This window comes from Malania oleifera, chromosome 9 (genome assembly GCF_029873635.1).
Source record: "Malania oleifera isolate guangnan ecotype guangnan chromosome 9, ASM2987363v1, whole genome shotgun sequence".
Taxonomy (NCBI): Eukaryota; Viridiplantae; Streptophyta; class Magnoliopsida; order Santalales; family Ximeniaceae; genus Malania; species Malania oleifera.
Genome location: NC_080425.1, coordinates 27,681,808 through 27,701,009, shown reverse-complemented (window position 1 = coordinate 27,701,009; position 19,202 = coordinate 27,681,808). Strand labels below are relative to the sequence as shown.

The window sequence follows — 19,202 nt, the reverse complement described above, 5'->3', positions numbered from 1 at the left end:
CTAACCAATTAAGTAAAGGAGTATTTAAATTAAAGTAAAGGAGTTGACGTCTAGAAGGGGTTGGATTGTTAGTAAACTGATTTTGTTTAAGAAAGAAACCATTAAAGAGAGAGAGATGTTGGTCAAAACGTATCCAAAGTCTAGGGGCAAAATAGAAAAATGTTTGTTCCCCACTCCCCCCCCCCCCCCCCCCCCCCCAAAATGGGGTAAATAATATTTAGGGTCAAAATCATATAAACTACTAACTTTCCATCTTAATACAACCAAGAATTTTTTTTTTTTTTTAATTTGATACAAAGAAGCACTTTTTTTTTTTTTTCTTTCTTGAATTTAATTTGACTATGACATATGGGTTTTGAACCACACAAATGGGAGGTACCCATTTTTCTTCTCCTGCCCCTTTTCAATCCTCTCAAAAATTTGAACCTGAAAATTTTCCAACCTATAAAACATTATCTTTACGATATTTGTGTTGAGTGAATTTTATAGTTTTACTTATTTAGATGTTAATTTTTATAAAATTAAAATTAATTCGACTCCTTTAATTTTACCTTTTAAATTAAAGTAACACTTTTTATAGATATTTAGGTTATGGTAAAATTGAATAAATCATCATAATAATGTTGTTAAATTTGTAAAAGCTATTAGATAAAAACCACCGGTCTTTAATTTTAGACTAAATCTGTCTTTTGGGCACTGGTCCTCTTATCTAACCTTTCCATTTAATAAAAACATTTTAAATAGTGAATCTTATTAAATTATATGTAGGCCCAATAATGTAAGATTTACTATTTAAAATATTTTTATTAGATGAAAGGATTTGTGAAAGGACTATACTTGAAGGGATTTTTTTTTTTTTATGCTACTTATTAATTTAGTTTTTGAACAAACTAGGATGGAGTAAGTTATTGGGTCTTGCATCAAAATATAATATTTCTCCTGTTTTATTATTAATGAATTGCAAATTATACATAAAAAGCCATCACACATTTTTTTCCCCACAATTATATATATAATAACCAACAAACTTCTTCATGTGAGCATTGGACTGACCGAGTGAGGTGTGACGTAATTAACATGCAGGCTGAGATAAAGCCATGCCATATTTGGCGTGCACGTGAATCTTAAACCCCTAATTTCATTCCAAGGACGACTAATTAACTTCATCTTCTCTTCTCACTTCTCTATAAATATTCCCACCCTCCCCCACTTCTCCCCAAGCACTCACACCTACGCATCAATCTTGATTTTCCTTTTCCACATTTACTTACACAATAACAACCGAAATGGGCCACACCATTACCGGCAGCGGTCCACTCCTGCTGGCCGTCGTCGTTCTCTCCGCCGCCGCCGGCTGCTCCCTCGCCCAAAACTCCATCGGAGACTTCTTGGCCGCTCACAACGCCGCCCGGAAGGAGGTTGGCGTGGTGCCGCTGCAGTGGAACCAGACGGTGGCGACGTACGCTCAGAATTACGCGAGCCAGAGGGCAGGCGACTGCACGCTGGAGCACTCGAGAGGGCCTTACGGAGAGAACATCGCCGAAGGCTACGGGGCTTTTAGCGGCAAAGAAGCGGTGGATCTCTGGCTGTCGGAAAAGCCTAACTATAACCACGACTCCAACTCTTGCCAGGGAGGAGAGTGCCTGCACTACACTCAGGTCGTTTGGGGTAACTCTGTCGGATTAGGGTGCGCTAGAGCTACGTGCGCCAACGGATGGGCCTTTGTCACTTGCAACTACTATCCTCCAGGGAACTACGAGGGAGAAAAACCCTATTAATTAATATATGATATCCTACAAGGGAGAAAGACCCTATTAATTAATATATGAGTAAATCATGGGGTGCGTTCGGACCACAGCATCAGCGAGATGAGGGGTAGTCTCGGTTTATTCTTCTATTCCAATATCCATATATACAAAAGATATTTGAAATAAAGGTGCATGCATCTGTTCAAAAATGGAATGTAAGTGGTTCAAATCATCGCTTCAAAATGAAAATGTGTTTGTGCGTGTGGGCATGTGATTTTTTTTTCTTCTTTTTTTCCCTTTATCCAGGTTTAGAGAGAGAAAACAAGATTTGGATTAGAATAATGCTTTGCTTTGCTTTTTTTTTTTTTTTGTTAATTTGTTTCTTTAATAGGGTTCTTGTCAATTTCTATCTATAGTAAGATCTCATTGAATGTATGGACAAGAATCGTGGCATCCATATGAAATAGAGTTAATCATTTGGTTAAGGAACAACATAACTATAGTAGAAAAATATAACTAAATATGTCATTTTTTTTTTTTTTTTTTTGTGTGAAATTAGGTCCCCCACCTCTTCGAACTATTCCTTGGATTTCTCTCTTCTTTTTTTTACTCCCACTTACTACCGCAAGTCCTCCCATTATCTCATTTTCTTTTTGTTTCCCTCCTCTTCCTAAATATATTTAATTTAAAGTACTACAAACTATTACCACCTCTCTTCCTAAATGAAGACGCTAGTTGTGTTGTGGTTGTTTCCTTGCTTAATACTCTTGAAAGATATATATATATAGATGAAGTTATCAAAGAAAAACAGAAGCAGCTTGGAAAACAGGCGAGTTGCTTGTAGTTACTTGTAGACCAGACTGTAACATACAAGGACGATTATAACTTCACAAACCTAGAATCAAAAGTAATTTAAAAAATTCTTCCCAAGGAAGGTTTTGGAACAAAGAGTAGGACCTTGACCAAAAGAAAATATCTTGCAAAATTTTTTGTAATAACAACTATGCTGCAAGAGATTTATCTTGAAATGTTCTAACATCCCTTTCTTTCCAAATCCCCAACATGATCGCTACTGGAATGGAGAGTTTGAGGGTTTTGAAGTTTCCTAGGAGACGAGAACATTTCCAAAAGTGGTGCAAATCTTGTAGTGAACATGACATCACCCACTGCAATCCTAGCAATTTCAAAGCACCTGACCATATGAAGCAACTAAATTTACAATCTATGAGCAAATGATCAATTGATTCTCCATCTTCTTTGCATAGGATACACATTGTGGCCATCCTCCACCCTTTAAGGAGCAATACCAAATGGAGGAAACTTTTGTTGGTACGAACTTGTTCCAAATTAAGCGGTGTACTAAGTTTGGATGCTACTCGTCGAATTTATTTTCCAACAAGAACATGTAGATTGACTTGACAGAGAATAAGTTGTTGGTTGACATGAGCCAAATGCAAGAGTCTTCCCCTATATTTGGAACTTTTATTGAGTAGATAAATTTGAGCAATTAGGCAAAGTTACCTGTTCCATTCCCCTGGGATTTTGGCCAAAAGAGATGTCCCAGAATTGATTCCCTGAGACCAGATTAAAATGTCAGCAACATATCCATTTTTGGCTATAGTAAACTTGAACAACAAAGAGAAAATTTTGCTTAAAAGTTAATGTGTCCCCCCCTTGTCCATCCATAATTTCGTACGAGTCCCCATGCCAATTTTTATTTTGGCTACCTTCTAGAAGGCATTAGTTGTCACTAGGATACCTTTCCAGCACCTAGACCCATGTGCATAGCTATCAAGTTTGGGCTCCCATGAATCCAATGGAAGTTTATATTTGTTGCAGACCACCCTCCTCCATAAGTAGTTTTATGTTGGCTCAACTTCCATAACCATTTGCTCAAAAGAACCTTGTTGAAGGTAAGTGCGTATTTTATCCACAATCCTCCATTCTCAGTTGTTATCCGTTTAACTAAAGGATATTTGAACACCACTGAATTCCCTCTCCGCAAAAAAATTACGTTACGTACCTTCCAATTTAGTTAGAATGTACAGTGGAATGGGCAAGGTGAGGTAATATATTGGCACATTTGTTAGAATTCTCCTAATTAATCAAAGTCAATTTGCCACCAAATGAGAGATAATTGACTTTCCATAAGGCCAATTTTTTGTTAAACTTTTCAATTATAGGGTCTTAGATCGCTTTTGTTCTAACTTTTGCCTCGAGAGGGAGGCCAAGATAAATAGTAGGCAACTGTTCAACTTTGCAATTTAATAAGTCAACTATTTCCTCCAAATTTTACCCTACAGCTATGTGGAAAACTTTGCTTTTTGCTAAATTTATTTTAAGGCTTGATGAAGCTTCAAAACAATGAAGGGTGATATGTGGCCATTTGATATCACTGTTGATATCTTTGCAAAAAATTAGAGTATTGTTAGGGATGTGACTCATATTCTGAGAGGAATGAATGTAGAGAAAAACACCGTGAAGCGAGGGACCAAAAGAGAGATGTGGGGTGGAGCCATGGGGGGCAAACCGTTGACGGTTTTAGGCAGTAACTATGAGGTGTTTCTTTCTGCTCCAAACCATCAACGAATTAGGCAATATTGAAGAGTGAACTTGATGGTGACAGCAATATTTGACGACGGTTGCCGACCAGCCGCTTCTGTTGATCGGCGGCCACCAACCTCACCAACCAGCCACAATCGTTGATTATTTTGTTTTAGAATCAACTATAAATGGATGTGTGTGTGTGCAATGTAGTATGTGGTGTTGAGAGAGTGAATAACCAGTGAACAAGAGAGAGAGAGTTGTTTTTTTTTTTAAGTCCTCTGTATTTATTTTTAGATTGAATTACATTGTTTTTGCAATTGATTCTCGTTGAGTTTCAGTCACAACCAGTGACTGAGTGTCCCCTCCACCCATCAGTGGTATCAGAGAGTTTAGGTACGCCGAAATTCACCAAGCAGAGTCGATTAGAGGAGAAATTCAATTTTCTCCCAGATTTGAAGTTACTCAAAATCGAAAATTGAGCCTACCATTGTGAAATTCGTGTTGGGATGATTCCAACGGTGAAAACCACGTGTCAAATGGACTCCGGGAGACTCCACATGAGCTCACACACGCCTCCAGTGAAGTTAGTGTCCTTCCCATGCGCTACACGCACTAATGAGGATTCCGATCGCCGGCTTCACGTGCTTCACATGCCCTGCACGCATTTTCCTCGCCCGTCTAGTGAGATCAAACCTGGCCACCCGATTCGAGACCCGGCTCAGAGACTCGCGTCCAGCAACCGAGCTCCAGCCCCACGAGCACGACCCAACCCACCTTCCGACCCGAGTCCAGCCGCCGACACACGGCATGCGCAGAAGCTGCCACATGGCCCTACCGTTAAATGGACGTTAAGTTAAACTGACTCAATTTAAACCACCAGAACTTCTTATAGTCGGTTTAGTGATTTTTGGACTGGTTCTTTGCAACCCAAAATCGGTTTCTCAGGTTTTTCAACCTTTTAAACACATTGGTCTCATCAGATTTTCCAAAATCTATCTCTATCACTTCGTTTTGATATATGGCGAACGGTGCTACCCAAGCGGTCATTCCAAAGTTGACTCGAGAGAATTATAACAATTGGTTTATTCAAATAAGAGCCCTCCTAGGTGCTCAGGATGTCATGGACATCATTGAAGATGGGTACAGAGAAAGCCCATCAAAATAAGTCAAAGAAACTATGTCCGATGCTCAAAGAATGACCTTTCGAGCTGATCGAAAGAAGAATTGCAAGGCGAAGTCCATAATCTACCAAGTCCTTGATGAGGCCACATTCGAAATCATCGCCTACACCAAGACATCCAAAGAAGTTTGGGACTCTCTCCAGTGAACACACAAAGGTGCAGACAAAGTAAAGAAGATTTGTCTTCAAACATTGCGAGTTGATTTCAAATCTTTAAAAATGAAATCTACTGAATCTATTGCTGATTACTATACATGAGTTATGGTAGTATCAAATCAATTAAGAAGAAATGAAGAGACTCTCAATGACGAGAGAATTTGTGAGAAAATTTTGCGATCTTTGGATCGAAAATATGATTATATAGCTGTGACCATGGAAGAAACAAAAGATTTGGAAACCATGTTCGTAGAAGAACTTGTGGGCTCACTCCAAGCCTATGAGCAAAAATTCAACAAAAGAAGTGATGATAAAACACTGGAGCAAGCTCTCCAAACAAAGTTGTCTCTCACTACAAATAGATATGACAAAGGGGGGATGTCACAGCAAGGAAGAGGACAAAGCCGAGGATCTTGTAGAGTTTACCTGTTTATACTCAAACTTATATGATCGCATTAACTCTAAATTGTGCCGCTGGTTAACTTCATGTGAGTATACTGTTCTTTAATGACATATAAACGATGAGACTTGCATGAGTGACGTGCTTCGAAGTTGTGTGTGTTGAATATGAATGAGCCTGTGTGAATTGAATATGAATGAGCCTGTGTGAAATGCAGTTATATTCTCGTATGTGAAACGATATGATTGTGTGTTGCATGTGTATTAATTTCATGTTCACTGGAGTTCGTAGTCGTGGGCACTGCCCTAAAATTCATTCACATTATTTGGTAGAAACTAGAAAAACGTTAGTTGGGGGGTGTGATTACACGCTTAATTTGCATAATTAGGCATTTTAATCCAAGCATTGTGGCTTATAATTTTAATAAAATGCCTACTTACCCTCAATATTTTAACAAAATGCCCTATTTATAATTTCTGAGTTTTATCAAGTAATTTATGAAATTTTGACATTTTTTTATAGTACGAAAATTCCCGGGAGCTAAACCGGAATTAGTTCACAATTTGGAAATAACTTTTTTGTTTGACCTCTGATTGAGATGATTCAAAATTTTGGAGAAAGATGAAAAGATTATCTACAACTTTTGTTTTTTGAGTTTTAAGAGAAACGGGTTCCAGAAAAGTCAAAATGGGCTTTGTTCGAGGAGAGAAAAATGAGAAAGAAAAAAAAAATGTAATACTTTGATGTGACCCAGCCATGTAGGCTGAGTCAGGTCAGCTATTCGGGTCTTCCATAATTCCTCTAGCCGGGTCTCGCGTAGGGCTCTCCATCCCCCTCTTTATTTAACCTCCTTTTCTCCCCTTGTTCTGAGAAGCCATGAGGGCTTCCCCTTTCTTTCTCTTCTGTCTCTTTCCCTTGTTTCTTTTCCTTCCCTTCTTTCTCTTCCTCCTTCCTTGTTCTTTCCCGCAGCTCCCTTAATTTCCTAGCTTTCTCTCCCTGATTCTCTCCTTCTCTCTCTCTTTCTCTCCCTCTGCTCGACAGTAGTTGAAGTCTCCTGCTACTCCTCCAGCAACTCTCCACCAACCCAAGCACCTCTCCACAGCTTCCGAAAGCCATCACTACTGCGCAGCCTCGCCAGGTTCTCTCCAGTCCGTGCACCAGCTGCCCCATCTCCCTCTGCAACTCTCGGCCACCTTTAGGACCTCCACAGCTGCAACCGAGGCACCAGCAGATGTCTAACACTAGGACAGACCACCCTTTGCTCCATCTGCTGTAGTAGACCCAAGCACCACAGTCCGGCTGCCACTCCAGCCACCATTCATAGCCACCACCTGAGGCTCTGCACCAGCAAAGCCATGGCCTCCCTCCCTCCCTCCCTCTCTCTCTCTCTCTCTCTCTCTCTCTCTCTCTCTCTCTCTCTCTCTCTCCTTCTCTATTCTTTTCTTCTCTTTCTTTTAATATTAAGTTGGATGTTATTGTTTTTTTTTATTTGCTGAAGTTATTTGAAAAAATTTGAATTCTAAATATTCTATTATTATTGCAGGAGTTAATTATTTATTTATTTTTTTTGTTTTTATAATTTTAGTGGTAGATTTAGTTAGCAGTTCGGTATTTAATTACGTCCGTTAAGTCCGGTTTGATTCTAAAATTAAAAAAAAAACAAATAAAATACAAAAAAGAAAAAAAATTGTTTTTGCCTTTGGAAAATTAAATTAGTTGTTTTTTCTTTTCAAGATTTATTTATTTTTGTTGAAACTCGACCTAGTTTAGGGTCTATTTTATTAAAGCTCGTGTTTTTATTGTGCTCCTTTATCGTTTGAATTGTTTAGGAGTTAAATTTTTGTTTGTGTCTGTGTTTAAAATGTGATTTTGGTTTGAGTTCTTGATTCTTGTTAAAGGTTCAGTTTTTGTCGGCTGCATATGTGTTTGAATGAGTTTCGTTATTGCGTGTTTAAAGTTACTGTATTTAGTTAACGCGTGTTTCGATGCTTGCCTAATTAGATGTAGGGTTTCCGTTCTTACTATTTAATTCGGTGCATACTAGGATTAGGGTTTTAATTTACATGTTCATTTAATTTGTCAAAATAAATCTCAACTAATCTTGAAAACTCCGAAGCTGAACTGAGTTCAGTAGCTTTTATTTTTTGATTGGGAGAAGGTAAAACTTGAGATTAAAACACATTCCCTAAGGTGACGATCTAGCCCTTGGGCCGAGTATTACACGACGTAACCCCTATACTTGGGATAGCTTTCGAACTGGTCATTTTTCGAGTGAGTTAGTTGAGATGCTCACTAGGGAGCTAGAGCAGTTAAAGACTAAGGACTTAAAGCCAACACATGTGGCTAACCATGCAGAGTTTGTTAGTAGGGGTGAGCATAATTCGGGGAAAACCGAATTAATCGACCGAAATTGATCGGTTTGGTTCGGTTATGCTTTCCAATATTTCGGTTAATCGGGTTTCGGTTCGGTTAATGGAGAATATTAATTCGGTTAACCGATTAACCGATTGACGAATTAATTAAATTTTAAATATAAATTAGTAAATTAAAATCCTATTTCACTCATTCCCTCTCATACTCTCAGTCTCACACTCTCACAGTCTCACTGCTCTTAGTCTCACAGAAGTCAGAACTCGTAAGTCCCTCACTGCTTTCTCTCGCTCACCCGAGCTCGATCCTCTGCACCACTAGGCACCATCTTCACGCAATGCCTTTGTTTGTTTCCATCGCCATCGCCATCGCCGTCGCCGGCCATCATCACCAACATAGTCACTGCTCTCTGAAGTCGGAAGCCATCGCCGTCGCCTTTCTCTCGCTCACCTGAGCTCCTCTGCACCACTAGGCACCATCTTCACGCGATGCCTTCATCTGTGTCTATCGCCATCGTCGTCGCCGGCCATCATCACCAACAGTGCGACACAGTCACTGCTCTCTGAAGTCGGAAGCCCTCATTGAGTCACTGTCTCTCTCTCGCTCACCTGAGCTCACTGCTCCGCACCACGGCACCACTATCTTCACGTGATGCCATCACCTGCACCCATTGCCATTGCCGTCACCACTGGCCAGCCATCGTCACTAGTACACAAGCTCCCTCTCATTCTTTTTTTCTTCTCTCGTGCACAGACTAGCTCACCGAGAACCACCCCCGACTCCTCATCGTCATCGGCGTCAAGCTCACCAGAGCTCAATCGTCTCCCCCGACTCCTTCCTGACTTCCCCCTTCCCTTGTTCTGGATTCACCTTCCCGATTCCCCCTTCCCTCATTTCTTGCTTAAATTAGGTTAACCAAATTACCCGAAAATAAATTCGGTCGAGTTTGGTTTGGTGAGGCTCAATGGTTCGGTCAGTTCGGTTAACACTATTCTCTAACCAAAATTTTTGGTTAATTCGGTTAATTAACCGAATTTGGCCGAACCGACCGTTTGCTCACCCTTATCTGTTAGACCATATTTTATGTGTGGTGGGGTAGATCACCTCGCCCAAGAGTGTCCCACATTTGCTGAGATGAGAGGGATGAATGAGGAAAAATTTAATGCCTTAGGTGTGTACAAGAAGCCTTTTACACCCTTTCTCTGATACCTATAATTCGGGGTCGCGCAATCACCCCAATTTTAGCTGGAAGTCTGAAAAACCATCCGCTTGCACAACCCCCAATATCATATCCTGCACCATATCATGCACTTTCATCTTCTAGGAGTCCTTTAGAAGACACTTTGCATGCTTTTATCGATGCATAGGGTAAGACTAACCAAAAGTTTGAATCTTTGATTACACATGCTGTTGAAGAAAACAAGGAGATAAAGAGCCAAGTGTCCAAATTGATGTGCCCCATGGTCAACACATGGCGCAAGAGAATTTGAAGGATGTGAATGTCATTGTGACATGAAGTGGTAAGTCATTACACATCCCAACAACGAACAAATCAGAGGATGTGGAAAAGAATCAAGATAGTAGTGATGTCGAGCTGCCCAAGGAACCTGAGGTGACAAAGAGTCCTATTAAAGTACCATTCCCTCAAGCTTTAAAATCAATCAAGCGAACTTTGTATCCTAACAATGAAATCCTAGAGAATCTAAGGCAAGTAAAAATCAATCTTCCTTTTTTGCATGTGATTAAATAAGTTCCTACATATGCAAAAGTTCTCAAGGATTTGTGTATAGTTAAAAGGAAGCACCATGTGAAGAAGACAACGATCTTGATAGAACAAGTTAGTGCTTTAATTGAGCAGTGGATTCCTCCTAAGTACAAAGATCTTGGATGCCCAACCATTGCATGTAGCATTGGAAATCATGAGTTTGGGCAAACTTTGCTAGATTTAGGAGCTAGCGTGAATCTAGTGCCATATTCTATTTATTTGCAGATGGGGTTGGGAGAAATCAACCCAACCATTGTGGTATTGCAATTGGCTGACCATTCATTCAAAGTACCCCAGGGTGTCGTAGAGGATGTTCTAATTCAAATTGACAAATTTTATTATCCTATTGATTTCCTAATCCTTGACACTAGCTCTGCTGTTGATACTACTTCTAAAATTCCTTTGATTTTAGGTAGGCCTTTCCTTGCCACTACTAATGCTCTGATTAATTGCAGGAATGAGCTTATGAAACTGTCTTTTAGAAACATGACTCTCGAGGTGAATATCTTCCATATTGCAAAACAGCCAAAAGATGATGATGAGGGCCACTAGACATACGTGATTGACTCACTCATGGATAGGGAAGTTTCTACAGCCCATGATTTTGATCCCTTTTGAGTATTTTCTTGTTAATTCTGAGTTTGATTCTATCAGTGATCCATCTGATGTAGTTGATATTTGTGCTATTTTTGATAGAACTTAGGATTATGGCACTCAGACATGGCAACCAAAGTTTGAGGAGTTGCTTGAGAAAGGTTACAAATAAATTCCTTCAAGTGCGGAAGTACCCAAGGTTGAATTAAAGCCTCTGCCTAAGGGTTTAAACCATGCTTTCCTTGGTCCAAGTGATACTTTTCCTATTATTATCTCATCTAAATTGTCTAAGTCTCAAAGTGAGAAATTAATTCGAACCCTAAGTGAGCATAAGTTAGCCTTAGGTTGGAGCATTGCTAATATAAAAGGAGTTAGTCCTTTTGTCTGTTCTCATAAAATTAATTTGGAGGAAGGAACCAACCTTCGTAGAGACCCCAAGCGTAGGCTTAATCCCACTATGAAATAAGTGGTGAAGAATTAAGTGTTGAAACTATTAGATACAGGAATCATATATGTATATATATATATATATATATATATATATATATATATATATATATCCTATTGCTGATAGTAAATGGGTAAGTCGTACACAGTTTGTTCCTAAAAGGTTAGGTGTTATTGTGGTGAAGAATGACCTGGGAGAGTTAGTCCCTACAAAACTTGTGACTGGGTGACAGATGTGCATTGATTACAGAAAATTGAATGCTACCACCTGGAAAGACCATTTTCCTCTTCCTTTTATTGATCAAATTCTTGAGTGTGTGACTGGTCATTCGTTCTATTGTTTTTTGGATGGTTATTTTGGTTATTATCAAATTGAAATTGTATTAGAAGACTAGGATAAAACCACTTTCACTTGTTCTTTTGGTACTTATGCATTTCGTAGAATGCCATTTGGATTGTGTAATGCACTTGCCACTTTTCAACGTTGCATGATGAGAATTTTTAGTGACATTGTTGAAAATTGCATGGAAGTTTTTATGAATGACTTGACTATCTTTGGATCTTCTTTTGATGCATGCTTATTGAATTTAGAGAGAGTGTTGACTCGTTGTGAGGAAAAGGAATTTGTTTTGAATTGGAAAAAATGCCACTTAATGGTACCTTCAGGAATTGTCTTACGACATATTATTTCTTCTAGGGGGATAGAGGTTGATCAATCTAAGATTGAATTAATTTCTAAGTTGCCTACACCTAGGACAATAAAGGATGTGAGATCCTTTCTTGGTCATGCGGGCTTTTTTAAGGGGTTCAAACATAATTTTTCCACCATATCTAGACCACTATGTGACCTCCTAACTAAAATGCCTCATTTGAGTGGACACAAGCTTGGTAAGAGGCCTTTAAAACGCTAATTGGCAAGCTTACCTCAGCACCCATACTTCAGTCACCTGATTGGACCATACCATTTGAGATCATGTGTGATGCTAGTGATTTTTCCGTAGGTGCTATTCTTGGATAGCGAAGGGAGGGGAAGCCTTTTGTCATTTACTATGCTAGTAGAACTCTAAATAGTGCTCAGATGAATTACTCCACTACTGAGAAAGAGTTGCTAGCTATAGTGTTTGCTTTGGATATGTTTCGTGCTTACTTGATTGGTTCTCCTATTATTATTTTCATAGATCATGCAGCCCTTAAGTACCTTCTTACAAAGAAGGATGCTAAAGCATGACTAATACAATGGATTTTACCCTTAAGTACCTTCTTACAAAGAAGGATGCTAAGGCGTGACTAATACAATGGATTTTACTTTTGCAGCAATTTGACATCACTATTGAAGACTAAAAAGTAAGGTGTATTCCCAAGAGGGGGGTGAATTGGGTTTTTAAAATTTTCTTTGAAAGCTCTTTGTTTTATGAGTTCCTTTAGTTAAGAGTTAACCCAACAAATTAGTATTCAGTAATGACACAATTACAATGATATTGATTTGCAACCTCACAAGTTCAACCAACAATCCTTTTGAATATGTCAATCCAATCAACAAGGTAAGCTTGATTTCACAATACGAGACAAAATAGAAATTTCAGCAAACTTTCAAAATTCAGATTTTGATATCAAATAAGTTACTTGAATTTTAATCAATAAGTTAATGAGCTTTTATATTTATCAATCAACACATTCCTTTAAGGTTTCTAAAAACTTTGATATTTATCAATCAAAGTACTCTCTTTAAGGTTTCTGCAAACTTTGATATTTATCAATCAATGTACTCCCTTTAAGGTTTCCGCAAGGCCCAATAACAAATTAATTTCCCGCAATTAAGTAAGCATCCACACAATTTATATATGCAGAAAATTAAAGCGATATAGGGAAGAGAAAGACACCAAGAGTTTACAAGATTTGGCTATACCCGCCTACATCCTCGCCTTAGGTAAACCACCCAAGGATTTTATTATACCGCTCCTTTAACCAAGCGAAGCAAATTGTTTACACACTCCTTCAAGTAGGATGGAGCCCTCCTCTCCAGGTGATACCCCACGCTTGGTTAGCCAATGATTCAATCAACCCTGAATCATAAAAAACAATAAGAGAAAATTTTGTGTATAATGACACTCTCAAAAGAGCTGATCAGTATAATTTGAATATCACGATATACTTCAATCCAATATCAATATAGAAAAATGACGCTCAAGTGTATATCTCCAAGTTCTTTCTTAGATTGAAAATTTCAAGTAAAGGAAAAGAACCATGAGCTTTTAAATCAGCAAGTATTCAACTCTAGCTTTTAGAAAATATTTAGCATGAATGCCTTGATTGAGAAAGAATTTGATCAATAGCTAATTTTGATCTTCATTTTTATGTTTGATTCTCGAGTTTAACATGTATTTATAGATAGAAAAAGTAGTATTTCATATTCCCCAAGTTGCTTTGAGTATTCCCCAAGTTTTTACAAAGTTTGGGGGTCCAATAAATTAAATATCGAAACTTTTCTTCGTTGTTTAAATTTGACCATTATGAAGTACAATCGACTGCACTATCAGGGTCAGTTGCCTATGCTTTTAAAAATTAGCAAAATTTCAAAGTCAAAATGGGGTCAGTCGCCTGTACTCATGGGGTTAGTCGACTGAGCCTGTTCTTTGTTCCCAATTTATTTCAGCATAAAAGTACAGTCGCCTAACCAAATTAGGCTAGTCATTTGAACGTGCAACAACATATGCCTTTTCATTTTTGTTTTCAAAAACCTTTTTCATATTTTCCATATTGCTTTAAGACTTTCGAAAATATTTTTAGAGGTTTTCAAAATCTTGGTCTCTAAGTCAATATTGAAACCTAAGAGCTTCAATGCATCCATGTAATAACCCGAGAAAAAAAAAATTAAAATAAAAAAAGTTAATTAAAATAATTAATTAATTAATTGGTTAAACACTATTAAATTAATGTATTAAATAAACAAATAAAAAAAATAATATGAAAAAAAAGTAATTATTAATTAATTAATGAATTAATTAAATATTACTAAAATAAATAAATAAATAAATAAAATAGTAAAGAAAAAAAATGGAATAAAGATATATATATATATATATATATATATATATATATGTAATCTAAATATATTTATATATAAAAGTTAAAGTATAATATATATATATATATATATATATATATATATTATATAATATTATCATGTTAAGTTAAATTAAAGAAAAAAAAAAGAAAAAGATAAAAGGGAAAGGAAGCTTTTTGAAATCTGAAATTAGACTCCCCCCCCCCTCTGGAATTCCTTCGTCGTCTCCGTCTCCGTCTCCATCTCTCTCTCTTCCCTTATTTCTCGACGAGTTTATGGCGGATCGGAAAACGGAAGGTGTCGTTGGATTCGTAACTCTACCACTGACATTTCTACTGGAGCAGATGTGTCGTGGGAACGGTTTAGGCACTGCTCCTGGGGAAAGGTAATTTTTTCTCAATTTCTGATTAAATTTGCTGTTAAATCGACGATCAGGCACCATCATAGGGTCCTAATCGTCGTTGTCGTCATTTTGACGTAGGTAATTTTTCAATTGGGGGTTTCTAAACCATACTCCAAAGCAAGAGTGAGATTTGGAAAATTTGACAATTTGGCTAAATTTAAGGGTATATTTATTTATTTAGGAATTATAGCCTTAGGAAATATTTAAATAATATTTTATTCAGGAATAATTTATTGGAGTTAGGAATTTTTGATTCAGGGGCCGGGTGAGCATCGCAGGTATTTTTCGGAGTCCCTATTGGCGTAATTCAAGAAACCAGGTAAGGGAGAAATTTATATATTAAATCAGGTTTTTCATGAATTAAAAATGAACATGTGTTATTTTTATATATAATTTTTTTATGTGGGTTTAAAATGCCAGCCATGAAATTTATGTTTTCTGAGCTTAGGATTGTCGATATAGTTATATATGTGTGAAAGTAAACAAACGAAAGTGGAAGGAGTTTTCTGAGGAATTATGTAAGAAATGAAGTATATTTTGAGCATGTAAATGTCAAATGTGGGTTGACTTATTTTATGAGAAATATGTATGAATTTTACTGCTAAATTGTGTGGTATGAAAATCTGTGCAAATTATGTGTTAAATGTATGAGATGCAGGCTAAGTAAGTAAAACAATGAGAATAAAATATGATATGGACAATGTTGCCTGTGTATGTTAAATTCAACCATGTACATGTAAGATAACTAAAAGACAGCCATGTTAGCAGATCTAGCACACTTCTGTGTAGACTAACCGATGACAGCTAAAAGGAGCTGTGTTAGCATAACTAGCACATTTCTATGTAGACTAACTGATGATGGCCAAAGACCAGCTGTAGTACGAAGTAATGAAATGAAATGTTATGCAATGAAATGACGATGAAATGAAATGGCAAAGGTAAATGATGGAAATGGGAAAGAGTCACTTAAAGTGAAACGAAATGCAAAGTTAAGTTATGAATATGAATGAATGTGCATGAATGTATAATGATAGAACAGAATGATGTATTATGATAATAGAAGTATGTATGTACATAGAACATGTTATGATCGGACGAGGCATACTCTTCGCCTGAGGGCTTGCTGAGTAAGGCGAGTGCACTAGTAGCTTCAGATGTGGCAATAGCTGCATAACACACTAGGGCAGAGGGAACCTATTTGTATGGGCGAGTAGGATTCCCTATCCTTAGGGCCTTTGTCGGTAAACTATTGTTGAACTGTGTGAGTACGAGATTAATCTACCATTTGAGGGCTTACTGAGTAAGGTGAGTGCTCTGATATGTTTTAATTGTGACCTTAGGGTTACCTAAGTATCAGAGCAGAGGGGTGCTACTTGTATGAGCGGGTAATCACCCCTATCCTTGGGTAATCTCGTGGGTTAAATATTTGCATGTGATTGTTTAGGCTCAGAAAATGATTTCAATGTTATATGATGATTTGCAAATGAAATAAAAATGATATCTATCTATCTCATGTTGGCCACACGCTGAGTTTACGTTAGCTTTACCGTGATCCGAAGAGGGAGGGTGAATTGGTATTTTTAAAATTTATCTCCTAGGTATTCCTCCTAACAGCAATATGTTCACAAGCCTATGGTCAATCTAGTGCAAATAATGTAAACATACCAGAAATTAAATAAAGCAGTTTAAACAATCACACAAGCACCAGAAAGCAATAAAGAAAGGATGACGCACAGATATGTTATCAAGGTTCGGCCAACTGCCTACGTCCCCGCCTTGGCTGACCAGCACAAGGATTATCATAATAACTTGCTCACTTAAACGGGTGGAGCGGCACCTATACAATCCAAGTCAAATTACCACAGGGCTGACCTCAACCTTTACACCAATCCTTACCGGGCTGGATTACCGCCCCCTCAGGTCACACCTGGAATCTCTCAGATATACAATCAAATGGTACAATATATAGGTGCTTTTACGTAAAGCAGATTTGTACCACAAATGCGCACAAACACAAACACCACAGATAATTTAAAATGTAAGCTCAGTGTGGTCTAAATAGTTTCAACTCTCAAATATATTTACTATCGTTGTAATGAGTGCGTGAGAGTGCAAACCTAGATGATCTTTGTATCACAGGATATTCAATCTAAGTGCTCAAACAAAGATATTATCCAAACTGCATATATTTCAATCAACAAGTTTTCTCAATACATATATGTATATGAAGCTCTAGCAATGTATATGTTTGGTTTGCAAGATATATGAAATCTTTGTATTTCAGCAGATGATATAGACTTGTATGGATATTGCTACAAAGATTAATATAACACACACACAAATACCTTTTCACAAATATATCAATATGAATAACACAAGATATTTGAGTATGTTTGAAAGTATTTTTGCAAGCCCCAAATAAATACAAACTTCCTAAGTTATTGCAATGAGAATGCAATACTCGGGAGTTCACCACAAGTCTTCTTAGGGTAGGCTTATTGGCAAAGCCTTCTAAGAAAACTTAGGTTATGCTCTTGAAGAAAAATCGATTCAAATATGCAACAAATGAGAGAGCAAACCTCTAAGCAGTAATACTCAATACACTTACAAATGATATAGATAGATGAAGAAGGTAAGCTTGAGTGGATTTCAAAAGAGTATGAGCAGTGAGAAGCAAAAAATAAAGTATTTTTGCTTGAGAGATATTTTCTTAATCTCTTTGCTAATCAATGCTTAATCCACCAAATGAAAGAGTATATATAGATATACTAAAAATTTTGACCGTTGGGGACCTATTAGGGATTGTTAGAAAAGATTAATGACATTTAAATCAATTTAACCCTGTTTAAAATTATTAACCGCGGTAAAAAAATAGGAGCAACTCGAGAGGTCTGGTCAACCAGGACTCAATTGGTTCGGTTGACTAAGGGATTTTTGAACAAAAAGGCTCGGTCAACCGGAGAGGGAGATTTCCCAAACTTCCGAGGTTTGGTTGACTAGGGCATTTTGAACTGCCTGGTTCGGTCGACCAGACCACTGGGAATTCTCCCGAGGACCCTTCGGTCGACCAGGTCGTTGGAGAACAAATGTTCTCAGTAAACCATATGGTCAACTGTTGACCCAGGAGGGTTTCGGTCGACCAGGGCCTTTTGAACTACCTTTGTTGGTAGACCGAGCGGTCAAACTTTGACCCAAGGGAGTTTTGGTCGACCAGGGCCTTTTGAACTACCTTTGCTGGTCGATCGGGTGGTCAAACTTTGACCCAGTGTGTCTCGGTCGACTAGGCCAAAATGAACCGGCTTGGCTGGTCGACCGAAAGTGCATCGTGTGTGCATTTCGGTCCCGTATTGAAGTAAACAAGCCCTATTCAAGTGTCTAACAAATATATGTGAAAGTGTGAGTGTCCTAGGAGCATTTGGGGTCCAATTTGAAGACACCGAAAAAGTCCGGTGTCGGTCGACCAAAGGTCAACCGAAAGGAAAACCCTAAGGTCTTTCTATGGTTATTTTTGGTTTGTATCTGGTTTGAGATTACAAAATAAATCATGCATGTGATGTGTGTGTTTATTGCAAACCGAATACCCTAATTACTATTACAGACAAATTTCACTAAAATTATTACAATTAAAAGCATGAGTTTGTCTTCAAGCTTTGAGCTTTCACGTGCCATTGATGATATGCTAATATGAACCTGCACATGAACTAGATATTTATTAAATATAAGAGTATTTGTCATTATCAAAACCAGGGCGTGACCTATAAGGTCAACAGTTTAATATATTGTTTCTTCCCTTACTGAGATGTGTCTCACCCGAATATGAATTCATATTTTTTAGGATTTCTCAGGATCGAGCTTTGAGAGCTCGATATTTTATAACATTTTTGGAAGATATAAGAAAAAGGGTATATTTTTATGTTAATTCTGATATGTATATTTTATGTTTTATGTCTTTATGTTTTAAATCAGTTATGAAAGGATAGTTGTGAAACTTACAAGTATTAGTGGATAATGTTTTGAAGACATGTATATACTTGAATACTGGTGAATGATTAATTTATTATGGTTGGTAGTTAGAATTAGTAAACTATGGTATTATGTTATGTGGAGACTATGGTTATGTTTTCCGCTGCGTATATTATGGATTATGGATTATCATGGATTTTATTAGGTATAACGCGCCGGACCCGGGTTTAAGGGTTCGGTGCGTTACAGATGGTATCAGAGCAAAGGGGTAGTTACCCCCGATCCTCAGGAACTCTCGCTTATGAATGATTGTGGCGAAGTAAGACTCTCTGCCCGGGGGCTTGCTGAATTGAGGGACAGTGATACGTAATGCCTCAATCTCAGTCAGTGCTCTGATAGGTACCCATTTTTGCCATGGGCGCAAGGCCCCTAACGGAAAGTGTCAATGCTCGAAAGGGGGGGGGGCATTACAGATGGTATCAGAGCAATATCCAGCCGGAGGTGTGATTAATTTCACATCGCCTGGATATGGAGATATTAGAGTATTAGGTTAAGAATGATTTAT

General features: G+C 37.8%; 2 protein-coding genes across 2 annotated transcripts; one reads left to right on the top strand and one right to left on the bottom strand.

Annotated features, from left to right (window-relative positions):
- Window positions 1–1,206: 1,206 nt before the first annotated feature.
- On the top strand, window positions 1,207–1,957 carry LOC131164736 (pathogenesis-related protein 1-like). Its single transcript, XM_058122169.1, has one exon. The coding sequence runs from the start codon at window positions 1,287–1,289 to the stop codon at window positions 1,776–1,778; it is 492 nt and encodes a 163-aa protein (XP_057978152.1). The 5' UTR covers window positions 1,207–1,286; the 3' UTR covers window positions 1,779–1,957.
- A 4,875-nt stretch (window positions 1,958–6,832) lies between these two features.
- LOC131163403 (uncharacterized) lies at window positions 6,833–8,786 on the bottom strand. The gene is made up of 2 exons (XM_058119996.1): window positions 8,680–8,786; window positions 6,833–7,241 (listed from the first exon to the last, which is right to left on the bottom strand). Exons 1-2 carry the CDS (start codon window positions 8,784–8,786, stop codon window positions 6,833–6,835), a joined length of 516 nt encoding a protein of 171 aa, XP_057975979.1.
- Window positions 8,787–19,202: the final 10,416 nt, after the last annotated feature.